The sequence below is a fragment of the Gallus gallus genome, chromosome 23, assembly GCF_016699485.2.
Source record: "Gallus gallus isolate bGalGal1 chromosome 23, bGalGal1.mat.broiler.GRCg7b, whole genome shotgun sequence".
Classification (NCBI taxonomy): domain Eukaryota; kingdom Metazoa; phylum Chordata; class Aves; order Galliformes; family Phasianidae; genus Gallus; species Gallus gallus.
This window is the reverse complement of record NC_052554.1, coordinates 2,834,976-2,847,599: the sequence shown is the minus strand read 5'-3', so window position 1 is coordinate 2,847,599 and position 12,624 is coordinate 2,834,976. Positions and strand designations below refer to the sequence as shown.

Genomic DNA, 12,624 nt, shown 5'->3' with positions numbered 1-12,624 from the left:
CCAGGGATATGGGATTAAGTTTGGGGTCTGGGAGGTGATGGGGATCCAGGGGTATGGGGTTAGGTTTGGCACTGGGAGGTGATGGGGATCCAGGGATATGGGGTTGGGTTTGGGGTCTGGGAGGTGATGGGGATCCAGGGATATGGGGTTGGGTTTGGCACTGGGAGGTGATGGGGATCCAGGGATATGGGGTTAGGTTTGGCACTGGGAGGTGATGGGGATCCAGGGATATGGGGTTGGGTTTGGGGTCTGGGAGGTGATGGGGATCCAGGGGTATGGGGTTAGGTTTGGCACTGGGAGGTGATGGGGATCCAGGGATATGGGGTTGGGTTTGGGGTCTGGGAGGTGATGGGGATCCATGGATATGGGGTTGGGTTTGGCACTGGGAATGATGCTGAGCTGCGGGTGCTGGGGGAGCAGTCAGCCTCGCATGGCCGCGTGGTGGGATCTGTGCCGGAGCCCTATTTGTAGTACAGCACACAATGGGCGATGGGCCGTCGGTGATGAGCGACGGGAGGTGAGGGGTGGATGATGGGTTGTGGGATGTCAATGGGGTCAGTGGTTGGTGGTGGGTGGTGGGTGATGGGCAGTGGGCAGCGGTGGGTGATGGGGAATGGGCAATAGGTGCCGGGCAATGGGCGATGGGTGCTGGGCGATGGGCGATGGGCGATGGGTGATGGCACCCAGCGGGGGTCGGGGGTCCCAGGGCTCCTCACATCCATCCCCACTGCTTCAAAGGGACAGGACTGTGCCTGTGGGTGCGCGCTGCTGCCCCGCACGGGGCTCATTAACGGTTCGATGGGGGAGAAGCGTGTCCCCGTGGCGTGGCGCCGAGGTGGGCTCCGTCCCACCCGCCCCGCATCGCACGGGAGCTGCGGGGAAGTGCAGCGGCTGTTTGCTAAGGAGGGGGGCGCCGCCGCCACTAAAGGAGGAGCCGCGTTCGGGTTTGGGGCGGAGGGCTGCAGCGCGGCGGGCGAGGAGTGCGCAGACAGGAGGCAGCAGGAACCTGCAACCCGCCTTTATTACCCCGCGTGGAAAACCATGGAAACGATTACACAGAGGCCTGGCAGTATAACCATGTACAGCGGATAAGAATGGAAAAGCAGAACCGACCGCTTCGCTGTGGCTTCGTACCGACGGTGGGGAGGACCCCGTCCGGCCCCAGGGAGCCAACGCAGCAGCGACGGCCCCAATGGCTTCACCGGGAGCAGCCCCCCCTCCCCCCCACCCCCGCCCCCCCGACCCCCCCCCACCCCAGTGATGAGTGCTACAGGTTTGAAAGGCTACATATTAAATAGAGGGCATTGCCTTCAAGTAGGGCCGGCACGTCGCGCAACCGCCGCACCGATTGGCATCGCCAGCATTGCTCCTATTTTAACGTCCGGTGTGAGACTCCACGAAGGGACGAAACACGACAGGTTTGGCCTTCTTTACCTCCAGCAGTCTCTGTTCTCATCTGCTCGGCTCTCTGCTGCCCTTCCACCCCGCACGTTCGCCCATCAGAAGCACTCTTAAGAGTCGGATCCTTCAACACGTTTAAGAATTATATTATTATAACAAATACGACCAAAAATTAGATCTCATAGTTAAATATTCTTTGAGCTGGACGAAGGGCTTTATACTGTACAAGCAATTGTGCATTTTCTTTCTTTTTTTTTTTTTCCTTAAAAAAAAAAAAAAGCAAATTATAGTGCAAAGCAAAAAACGTTGGCCTGTCTGGTGACCATCTGCATACCATGGAGGTGCGTATATTCACGCCTTCATATGACAATATGTCATAACAACACCGCCGCTGCCACTCGTAACTCACCGCCAACAGCCTTCAATTAAGCTAGTCCTACAGACACCTCGTTTGCTTGTGCCTTCAGATCCGTGGTGCGATCGGATGACCAACGCCAATGCATCCAAACACAGGCTGCTCCGGTCCAGGTTCTCCGGCTGGGAGCACCCAGGGGTGCCCGCTGTGGGTTAACGTTGCAGCTTTGCTGGGGAAGGGATGTTTTTTTTGGGGGGGCTGAATCTCAACGAGGAGCTGTTTCTCCTGTTGTGTGTTTAATTGGCTGAGTGGTCATCGCAGCTTCCCCGCTGCGTGGGGACGCCTTGCTCCCGTCTCTACGCGGTAGTGCAATTAGAACTGACTGCTGATGAGCTACCGACAGATTTGGCAGGAGGCGTTGCGGGCCGTAAGGGCATGAATTCAGCAGGGAAGGATGGGAGGGCGGCCGCCGGGCTCACGTTTTCCTACGGCTGTGCGCAAAGAGGCGCAGTGCGGGCTGTGGGGTCTTTAAGGTCGGAAGGGACCTCTGAGGTCACCGTGTCCAACCACCGACAGCTCCGGTGGGGATGGGTGGAACCGCGGCGCGCGGTGGGGCTCCGGCAGAGCCCTCAGTGGTTCCGCAGCGACTCTGAGCGGTGGTCCTTCAGCTGCTGAGCGGACAGCGGCGCTCCGGGACACGTGGGGGACAGGAGGGGATGCGGAATGACAGCTGGCATCGCTCCATTGGCATTCCCACCATCAGAGGGGCTGAGCAGGAGGCGCTCCTTTCTCCAGGCCGCAGTTGGCGCTGCACCGATGAGCGTCGGCTGCTTGTTAACAAAACACGCCGTCGTGCGTCGGTCCACCCCGGGTGCAAACACAGGGAGGGATCACAGCAGAAGGAGGGCGCTTTGCCCCCAGCTCTGTGTGTGTCGGCACTCAGCAAGGATGGAAGGAGGACCCGCAGCCCCACGGCAGCGCGGTGCCAAAGGCTCCCAGCCCCACGGCAGCTAACGAGCTGGGAAGTGCATCTCACGCCCCTCGGATCGCCCCCAGCACCGCCTTCACTTCTTCACTTCACTTCACTTCACTTCACTTCACTTCACACACCGCCATCATCATCGTCGCTGAGATCTGCTAGGAGGAGCAAAGGGTTGAACGGTGAGGTCAGGGCGAGGGAGCAAACAAAGCACCACGCATCTTGCAAGGAGGGCATCTCTTATGTAAACATAGAGGAGGGGGGAGGACCTGCCGGGCACGGGGTCAGCCACGCCACTGCTTAAAGAACGACGACAACGCACAGAAACGATCAATACAACCTCTGTCGTCGGCAAGGAATAATCACAGCCCCATCACAGCTCCCGTTCGCGTGGCTGACGCCGGCCCACGAGGAACACACAGCCCATAACCTGTGCTGTAACCCGGAGCGCGGCCCCGCAGCTCTGCCGGGAGGGGATGAGAGCACACAAAGGTTTCTTTCCTTTCTTTTTTTTTTTTGTCCTTTTTTGTCCTTTTTATTTTTCAGTCCAGTCTTTGTGCTTCGGCACAGAGGTGGCTCGGATGATTTCCTGCTCTTGTGTCCGCAGCGCTCTGCAGGAGGGCGAGCTTTCCCTGACTCCTGAATGCTTTGTGTGGGGATGAGGGTGCAAGTGAGATGGCCGAGAAGCGTTCGGCAGTAAACAAACATCTGAACCCACTCATCTTTTTTTCCTTTGTCCCTATGTACAATCCACATATTAAAACCATATGAAAGGAACCACATCAAGCGACAAATTCAAGCCTTGCGGATGTTCATCTTGAAATGCAACGTAGGTCCCGGCCCGGCTTTGCTTGATGTTCGCCCGTGGTTGTGTGCAGAGGATTCCTCCTGCTTTGCTTTTGGTTTGGGAGACTTTGGTTTACCTTTTCCCCCGGCATCGTTCTGATGCGGAAGGAGTAACGTCACGGTGGCCGATGCGGTTGAAGCTGTCGCTGCCCGACCGCCCCCCTCCTAGTAGGGTCTCCAGACCGACTCATCCATCCTCCCAGTAGTCGTCATGGTTGTGGGTGAGTTACTGTGGCTCCCGTCCGCATCCACCCCGTCGTTCTGGTTGCCCAGGTTGGGGTTCATTAAGTTGTTCCCCGCCGAGGCGCTCGTACACGAAGACAGCATCCGGGTGGGAGAACGCTCACCGCCCGCCACCATGGAGAACTGATACGAGCCCGACGACGTGCCGTAGTACAAATGGTAGGGAGAGGGGTTGGTCTGGAAGGGTCCACTCTGGTTCTGCGTGGAGCCGGGGTAGGGGGGCGGCAGGTAGGTGTGGTGGAAGCGCGCGGTGGTGGGCATGCTGGTCATGCTGATGCCCCCGATGCCCGTGGCTGAGGGCGTTGCGGTGTAGGGGAAGGTGGCTGTCATGGCGCCGGGGTAATGCATCCGTGGGTCGGAGAACCTGGTCTCAGTGAGGGTTGGCAGCGTGGGGAAGGAGCGGTCGAACTGCCGAGGGTCCGAGAAGGGGCTCAGCTCTGATGTGCCTGTGGGGTGCAGGGAGAGAGCGGGTGGTCAGCGCCGTGCCGGCAGCGAGCAGCCGGTGCTGCAGCCACGCTCTGCGCGAGGAGTTAAAGCCAGAGGGAAAGAACCTCTTTGGGGTCTGCTGGGGATGAGAGCCGGGACACCTTAAAGACAGAAATCCCGAACCCATCTTGTTTGAGTCGTTCCCATTTCCTGCCCCGAAATTTGTTGTTTCCCATCCAAGAAGGGACACGACTAAGCTGACTCCTCCAGGGCTCTGTTTGCCTCGGGCAGATTAAAAAAAAAACAACAAAACCCACCTCATAAACAAAGAAAGAAAAAGACGCTGTTTAGCCATTCCGTCGGCCGTGTAGGAAATAGAGGGATGCAGCCCCAGACGGCCGCTCCCGACAGCCGCTGCTGCGCACACACACATGGAGCCAGGAGGAAAAGCTGGAGCCCAGACCGGGCTGCTGAGCCCTCCTGTGGGTGGCCTGTTCGTGCTGATACCATCGGGGGATGGAGCTGATAAACACACAGCTGAAAGCTCCCAAGCTAGGAGCCACAACACCCCCTCGCTCGCTTCGCTCTGCGTATTTTTTTTCTCCATCCGAGAGGATAAAGAGAGTGAGAAATTCAGGCTTTCCTCTGCTGGGGGAAGGGAGGGCAGCGTGGGAGATGCTGCCCCACTCCCTTCTCGGGGGGAATGGATGCACAGCGGGGCACAGCCCGGCGCTGTCGGGTCCTTCCTTTGCAGGAAGCCCAGAGGGAAGGGGAGCCCACACCGGCAGCTCCTGTTGGGACCTGAGAGGTTTCTGTGCCCACCTCTGCCGCCCTGAGACCTTTCCTTACACAGCCCTCCGTGCCGGGGGCTCCCAAGGCAGCGTTTTGCTCTCCAAGGAGAGATGTGAATCCTGCTCCCCGCAGCCCGCACCAAACTGGCCATGGCTGTGCAGGAGGGCGCAGCCATAACCGCCACCAGTGCACTTTTCTCAGCCTTTCCACACCACTCGTGAAACGAAAACCTCCAGGAAGAGCAGATCCAGCACAGAGCGTGCAGCTGCACACCGAGCTGTGGGCTCTCTGGAGGCGGCCTTCCCCCGCTGAAGGCACGGAGCTGCACGGAGCTGCTTTGGGAGCCGAATGGCCTTTGGTCGCAGTGACTTTTCCTCCAGGCTCACCCCCTCCCCGCGCTCTGCAGGACGGGACAGGCTCTTCCAAACTGCGGGGAAATCCCTGCAGTGTCTCCCCGGGAAAAAAAAAAAACAGAGCTGCTTCCTTCTAGCTGAGCAGAGCCTGCAGCTCGCGTTGGGGGTGCAGATGGGGAGGGATCGGATCTGCACCCCTCCCGGTCTGGGTGAGTCCTGCAGCGCGCAGAGGAGCAGGCGGTGCCGCTTCCCACGCAGGCTCCACGCAGGAGAAAGGCAGAGGAGTGCCCGCGTGGGGAACGTGGCTGCGGTTTTTGGTGCGAGATAAGAGAGGAGCAGCTCAAAGCTGTCACGAACTGCAATACGCTGCCATCCCTCCTGCGTGCTGCACCGAGGGCTGTGTGCCTGGGGCTGGCTGGAAGAGCACCCACAACTGAACAAACCGAGCTGGTTTCACACCCTGGCCTGCCTGCAGGATGCTCTGTCCCAGTGCAAAGCTGCAGTGCTGCAAAGCACGCGGGCTCCAAGCTCCCCATAACGCAGCGATGCTCAGCTGCTGCCCCAGAGCCAATGATGGCCCCCAGCGATCGCACCGCGCCCTTCTGTGTGCTCCCACACACCCGTAAATGATACTCCAGAAAATGGAATTGGAAATAAAACCCGAGTGCTCGGGGCACGTTTCCCTTCTGCTCCACAACACTCAAAGGGTCCTTTAACAGCTCCGTTTTCTTGGCCGGAATTTGCAGTGCTTGGCAGTTGGTACTTGCTGCTAATTCAGGCACGAGAGTGTGAGAGCGCTAATCACAGCCGCGCTCTCATCCTCACCTTTGGGCTGAAGGCTCCCCTAAACAAAACTCCATCTCTCTGCTATCCCCCACCGCTCTGAGCCTACCCCAACCCCCTACCCCAACCCCACGAGAGCTGCCCCGGGGCCCGGCAGCCGCGGCGGGCCCATCCCCGCTTCCCATCCCCGCTGCCCTCCGTCGGTCCCGCACCGCAGAGCAGCCCGGGGCTGTCGGTCCGGCTGCCGGCAGAGGGCACGGGGCCGCTATCCGAGGCGGAGGGGCCGCTAGAGGGAGCCGGGCGGCCGCCGGGCGGAGAGAAGCTCCGACCCGCTCCCCACGTCGGGGCTGCACCGTCGGGGCTGTGCTCGGATCCCACAGCCGCCTCCATTCCCCACGTCCGAAGAGGGACTCCTGGGGAAGGGGGGGGGGGAGGACGTTCAGGGACAACCCCAGGTGGAGAATGGCCGTAATACCCATCGCATCCACTTCACTCAGCAACAGAGCAGCCCCCCCCCCGCAGTCCTCCAGCTACATGCTAAGCAAACCCCGGGGCAAATTGCACCCTCCGCCCCTTTGGCACAGCAGACGAAAGTCACGTCGGGCTGTCCCCATCCCCAGGGTTGTCCCCATCCATCCCCAGGGTTGTCCCCATCCCCAGGGTTGTCCCCATCCATCCCCAGGGTTGTCCCCGTCCCATCCCAGCCTCGCAGGGTGCACACACTGTGCTCTGCTCACTCACCATCCAACCCCCATTCGCTTTTTTGGGCCCTGGCAATCCGAGCTTTGAGTATTGCAGTTGTCCAGTTGCCAATCAAAATATTTGAAGGAAATGTTTATTTTCTTCTCGAAATCGCACCAGCTGCTGCACTAACTGAATAAGCCCATTTAGCTGTAAGAATTTAACCATTGTAAGAAGGAATTGAGCCCCCCCAACTACTCCAAAATCTGACCCAATCTATCAGCGGAAATGTCAATGTTTTGGATGGGAGTTTGGGGAAGTGAGGAATGTGCATTAAATAGAAGCCATGTAAGGGTCAAAGCCCTGATTAGAAATGCCACTGTCTCCTCGTTAGGGCCGCGCTGCCCATGGGACCACGAGGCTGGGGCACACCCCGCTATGCCATTGTGCAGCTGCAATCTGCACTGAGAGGACCCCCCCACCCCCCCACTCACAGAGCCTGATAGAAACAGACCTTCAGCCCCATTGCTGATATCACAACCGCCCTCAGGTGTCACAGCAGCTCTGTTTTCACCTCGGAGGAGGTGTGGACTGAGCTGGGTCAGCGCTGCTGGCTGCTTGCAGCAGCTTTGGGAGCCCCCGTGGAGCCAAAGCGATGTGATGCGTGGAACCGGAGTGACTCCACAACCCCCCAGGGACCACTCTCTGGTCCCCACTTTGGAGATGTGGAGAAGGTGCAGTGGGTTATCCCATAAGTCAGCAATAAAAGGGAGCTTCAGTGCATACAACGCAACGGCCACAGATCCGCATAGCGTGCGGTGCGCACAGAGAATAAAGGGAACCTAAAGGGAACTCGATAACGTGGAACTTTCCATGTGTACCGAACACAGAAATACCTGCAGCCCGGCCAAATATCACTGCTTTATTTATATGCATATACGCGCCTTGCAAAATCGTCGTGAAAAATTTAGCCTGAGGGAAAGCGAGCTCCTTTCCTGCCTTATGCCACCATGATTGACGACAATGTAAACACTAATGAGATTTTACGCTCATGTATATAATACGCACTCGTGCGCGAGACGGAGCGGGGACAGAAATCCTCTCCCCATCGACACCTCCTGCTCTTTTCTCTCCCATCCTTCCTGTGCTGCTTGGATGGCTTTTTTTGGCGTCTTTTCTGACCTCTCTGTGCCTCCTTCCTCTGCTCCCAGGGCTCCATCCCAGCACGAAGGGGCAGCGGCTGAGGATGGGGAGAGGCAGCGCTGCAGGGGAAGGGGTGCACTGAGCCCCCCGCATCCAGCTCATCTCTAGACAAGCATCGCTCTCCTGCCACCCACACACACAGCCACGCTCCCACGGCTCTGTCACACATGTGAACAAGTTCATTTGTTTCCCAGTCAGAGCCAACTAAAAAAGAAAACGGCCTCTTCCTCTCACCCCGCAGAAAATAGAGCGGGTTTTATTTTGGGGGGAAGGGGGAGGTGTTGAGAAGAAGAAAAAAAAAAAAAAACAACACAGATGAGGGTGTGAACAGCATCCGTTGTTACACACCCATGGAGCAATTGTTCTGTATCTGATAGAAGCAGTGCACAAACGCGGCGCAAATATTTCCTCTGCACAGCCTGAAAAGAAAACGCGAACCCAAACACGGCAGCGCGGCGCTTATCGCCGCATCGCCAGGCTCCACCTCGCCATCACCCAGCGCCTTCGCTTCTTGCTTTCCTAACTGCGAGCCCAGCACCCCGCAGTCCAGCTCTGCTTTCTGTCCCCTCCTCCCCACCCCCCACATCGCCCCCAATTCCCCCCATGGGCCGTTTGTACCCCCCCGTTGCCCTCACCCTGCCCTGCTCTCCCCCCCCCCTTCCAGCCGGCTGAGCCCCCCCCGTTCTGTGCCAACGCGGCTTACATCAGCTCTCCCCATCCCCGCTGTTTATGCCCTGGATGTATTTACAGAGCGACCCGCTCTGCTCCCAGCCTGCCCTCTGCTAGACTAAACAAGCCTGCTGCCTGTCCTCCCTGCCCCCCCCCAACCCCCCTTCCCTCACCATCCCCGCACTGCCCCGCACGACAGAGCCACGAGCTAACGAGCTAACGGTGCTAATTGGCACGGGTGGGTGGGCCGAGCGGGAGCACTGCCCACGCTGCAGATCCCCCCCCCCCAAAGCAGCCTTACCTGCACTCAGAGAGTATTCAAAAGAAAAACAACCCAACGACAACATTAAAACAAGCCCTGACGACGTAAAAGGAAGCAGCAGGATTTACAACCCGCCTGCAGTCAGACCACCGCGCCTGCAAGCAGCTCTGCCTGCACCCCCGGCACGTGGGATGCTCCCAGCCTGAGCCCCCCCCCCATCACCCCCAGCACCCATTGCACAGCAGCTGTGCCACGGGGAGCTGCACAGAGATGGGTGCATTCGGAGCCCGGAAACCATCCTTGCAGTGTTCCTTCCTCCGAGGCTGAAGCCGAATCCCACAATATGTTTTCTTCCCACTAATGCTCGCCTGGCTTCCTTTGGAAACAATTTAGCCTCTGCCCAGGGTAGAATGTTTTTATCCATTAAGAAACGGATATTTTAAAGAAACCATAAGTCGATCTGGACAGGGATTAGGAAGCAGCAATTCAGTGTATTTGCTGGGCCCATAATTCAGGACTTAACCTCAGAGCAGCCACGTTGCATTTCGGAAACAATGGGGCACTCGCTGGCCATGCCAAGAAGCTGCTTAAAAGTAATCTAATACTTTAAAACGTATATTTAAAAAGCAAGGGAGAGGGAGAGAGATTTTACTCGAACTGCACACGAAGCGCTCTGCTGCTGAGCAGTGTGTGTTAAAAGCACTGCGCCGGCTCTGCAAAACGGGTTGTTGAGAAACGGATCGCAAACCCAACTGGTTCTACTGGGCAGCGTCCAGCTGAGAGCTGAGGCCGCTCAGCAGCAGGCACCAAGGCTGGGAGGGCAGGGATGCAGTCTGCAAAAGCACCCAGCAGGCGTTTCTGGTGCTGCGAGGTCAAAGCAGCTCCGTTTTGCTGCAGCAACGTGGAGATGCTCAGCGCGTCAGTCACAACAGCGCGCGCCGTTACTGCAGAGGTCACATTTAAAGGCACTTTGCAATTGTCCCCGTGGCCTCAGGGCCCCTCCGTGCTGCTGGACAACGCACACAGCTCCCCCTGAGCAACTGGAGGCGTTTCCACCATGAGGCCAGCGGGCAGGAGACGGCCGCCTGGGCGGTCCTCCTCTGTTGCAATGGGAATGAAGTGGTTGCGATGGAGCTGCTGGAGCACAGGCAGGGCAGTGAGGCTGTCTGGGTGCTCCCAAAGGACGTGCCTGTCAGCAGCCCGCTTCCCCAGAGCAAGGAGCCCGAGAGGCAGCCAGCAGCGAGTTCCTTCAACGTCTTGCTTTGCTTCTGAGAGCTACTTGATTATTTTTTAATCTGTTTTTTTTTTTTTTCCCCTATTTTATTTAAAGCTCGAAGACAACAGCCGCAGCAAAGCCAGCACGCAAGGCTCTGGCATCGCCTGCCCCGTAATCAGGAACCATTTCAGGCCATCCTAATGACAGCGTGGTGCCTCACTGCAGAGATGGGAGAGCCAGGATTTCAAAAAGCTCGGATTTTCCAGACCTCGCAGGGGGAAAATTGGGCCAAACCCTCAGTGGAGGCCAACGGCTCTGCCCAGCCCACTGCGTTTCTCATTTTCTCTCCCAGCACAGTGGATGTGGCCAACAGACCCGGCGTGCGCAGGGCTGCTGCTGTGTTCCATCAGAACAGAACGCTTCCCTGCTCAGCTGCGAGGGGCGAAGCGAGGCTGCAGCCTCTGCAACCAACTGACCCTTTGCAGTGCGCACTGCACCGCCGGCACGGCCCTCGGAGCCCATCGGTGCTCTCCTGCTGGGAGGCGCTCAGCATCACGGCGTGCACTTCGCAGGAGGTATTTATGACCCCCAGGAGCTGCTGCACCAAAAGCCCACAAATGGCCGAAGGCCAATTCCTCTCCCATTTGCACCAGTGGCCCTGGCACGATCCCCACTGCAGCCACGGGGGAGGACAGAGCAAACATGGCCGAAGGACCTCAATCCATCCAAAAGACGAACCCCACCTCCTGAGCTCCTTTCAGCCTCACAGCCTCCACGTGCCCTGCCTGAGGACCCAGCTCTGCTTTCCCCCTCGGTGGCTGAGGCTGCTCTGAGCACTCCAACTCACCGGTTTGGCCACAGGCAGATGAGGGATCGCCCACACAATGCATCGGGTCAGCGGAACCGGGGGGCCACCAGGAGAGGGGACAGGGGATGGGGGCAGGAGGACCGGCAGCACCCAGCGAGAGACAGCAGGGACGGGTGAACCACAGCCTGCCCCATCCGTCCCTCCTAACCGGTATCTCGTTATGCTTTTGCTAATCAGCTTCTCGTGTGCGTTACCTGAGAACGTGCCAAGTGGTGAGAATTACAGGCCTGTTAACTCCTGTGTTGTTCTTGGCATGGGGCAGCCTCCACTTGCTCGGGTAAGAATTACGACCTTTGTGAATAAGGCTGTGTGTGTGAGAGCAAGAGGGGCTCTTTATGGTTATTATTCTGCTCGGTTACAGCTAGCACTGCTCCAAAGGATGGGGCTGAGATTCAAATCGCTCAGCCCGTTCTGCTCCTGGTTTTTAGGACGGCTCCTCCAATGTGGGAGCAGCAGAGCCGAGAGCGGAGCGCGCAGCTTTGCAGCATTCCCGGTCCTTTGGATGCGCTCCGCAGGGATGGTTTGGGATGGGCTAATTGTGTGCGTCTCCACTCCTGCTGTCACTGACATCTGGGAACGTGGCCCAGGCGGTGACTCGTGGCCCGTTCCATTTGTCTTTCTGCAGTTGTGTCATCACCTGATTCTCTGCTCCAAACGCTGCTCTCTGGGTTCCCGGCACTACGGGGGACCGTGCTAATTTAAACTATCCCCCCCCTCCCCCCTTCCATTGCACAGCCAATGAGATGAGTCTATAAAACTCAGCCTCCCTCTCTTTTTTTAAGCAAAAATCCAATGAGAATCCGACACAAAATGTTCTCCTTGCGAACCGATCTGCTATCAGTGGAAACTCCAAGCACGGAGATCTGATTTCAGTGAGACATAAATTAAACTCCCATTGTAATTTGGGGCTGGGAGGAGCGGGGCGGCTCTTACAGTTCAGGTGACACTTTCAAACGTACTTCGGTGCCTCTGCCAACAAAAGTGAGGCCGTCAAACACCTACAGCGCTTCTGAAAGCACAGCATTGGGGCTTTGGAGACTCTCAGCCCCAAACCTTCCAAGGGAGACAATCCCACGCCAAAACTCAAAGCGTGCATCGCTTCAGTAATACCCCTTAGATCTCGGTTTGTACTTCTGCTGATTCTCAAAGGAAGGCAACACCGCGATTACAAATGCACGGGAAGAAGCACGGGTACCGCGCAGACGGGAGAACTCTTTTCATTACAGCAGTGCTGAGCAGTGCAGCAGAGCAGCCGGATTGCTTCACATGCAACGCCTGCACCTTGGGGAGCGAACTGCAGCACACAGAACGGGCAGGCTGCAGCCCCAACCTCTCTCCTGGCAGCTGCCAGGCAGACACGCGGAGCGCCTGAGGGCTCAGTGCCACTGATAGCACACATGGGAAGAGCAAAGGCTGCGCATGCGCCCACGCGGGTGTGCATCCATGTGGGGAATGAGGCTGGAGGGAGGCGGTGGATCGCCAGGCTTGGCATCCACACAGCGCAACAAGATAAGAAACCATTTGGATTAGCATGTAAAGTGCAATAC

At 57.9% G+C, this 12,624-nt stretch overlaps 1 protein-coding gene across 2 annotated transcripts in view; it reads right to left on the bottom strand.

Moving 5' to 3' along the window:
• Positions 1 to 1,002: 1,002 nt before the first annotated feature.
• Positions 1,003 to 12,624, bottom strand: part of RUNX3 (runt related transcription factor 3) — a 43,836-nt gene continuing 32,214 nt past the window's right edge. The window contains exons 6-7 of one of the 2 annotated variants that reach the window (XR_005841708.2): positions 1,811 to 4,270; positions 1,003 to 1,525 (exon numbers count right to left, since the gene is read on the bottom strand). Coding sequence is in view for 1 of the 2 variants with exons in the window: in XM_015297733.4 (XP_015153219.2) it covers positions 3,747 to 4,270 (524 nt within the window). In the remaining variant the exon portion in view is untranslated. Of the gene's footprint in view, positions 4,271 to 12,624 lie in introns of both variants that reach the window. The other variant, XM_015297733.4, reaches the window with a different exon arrangement.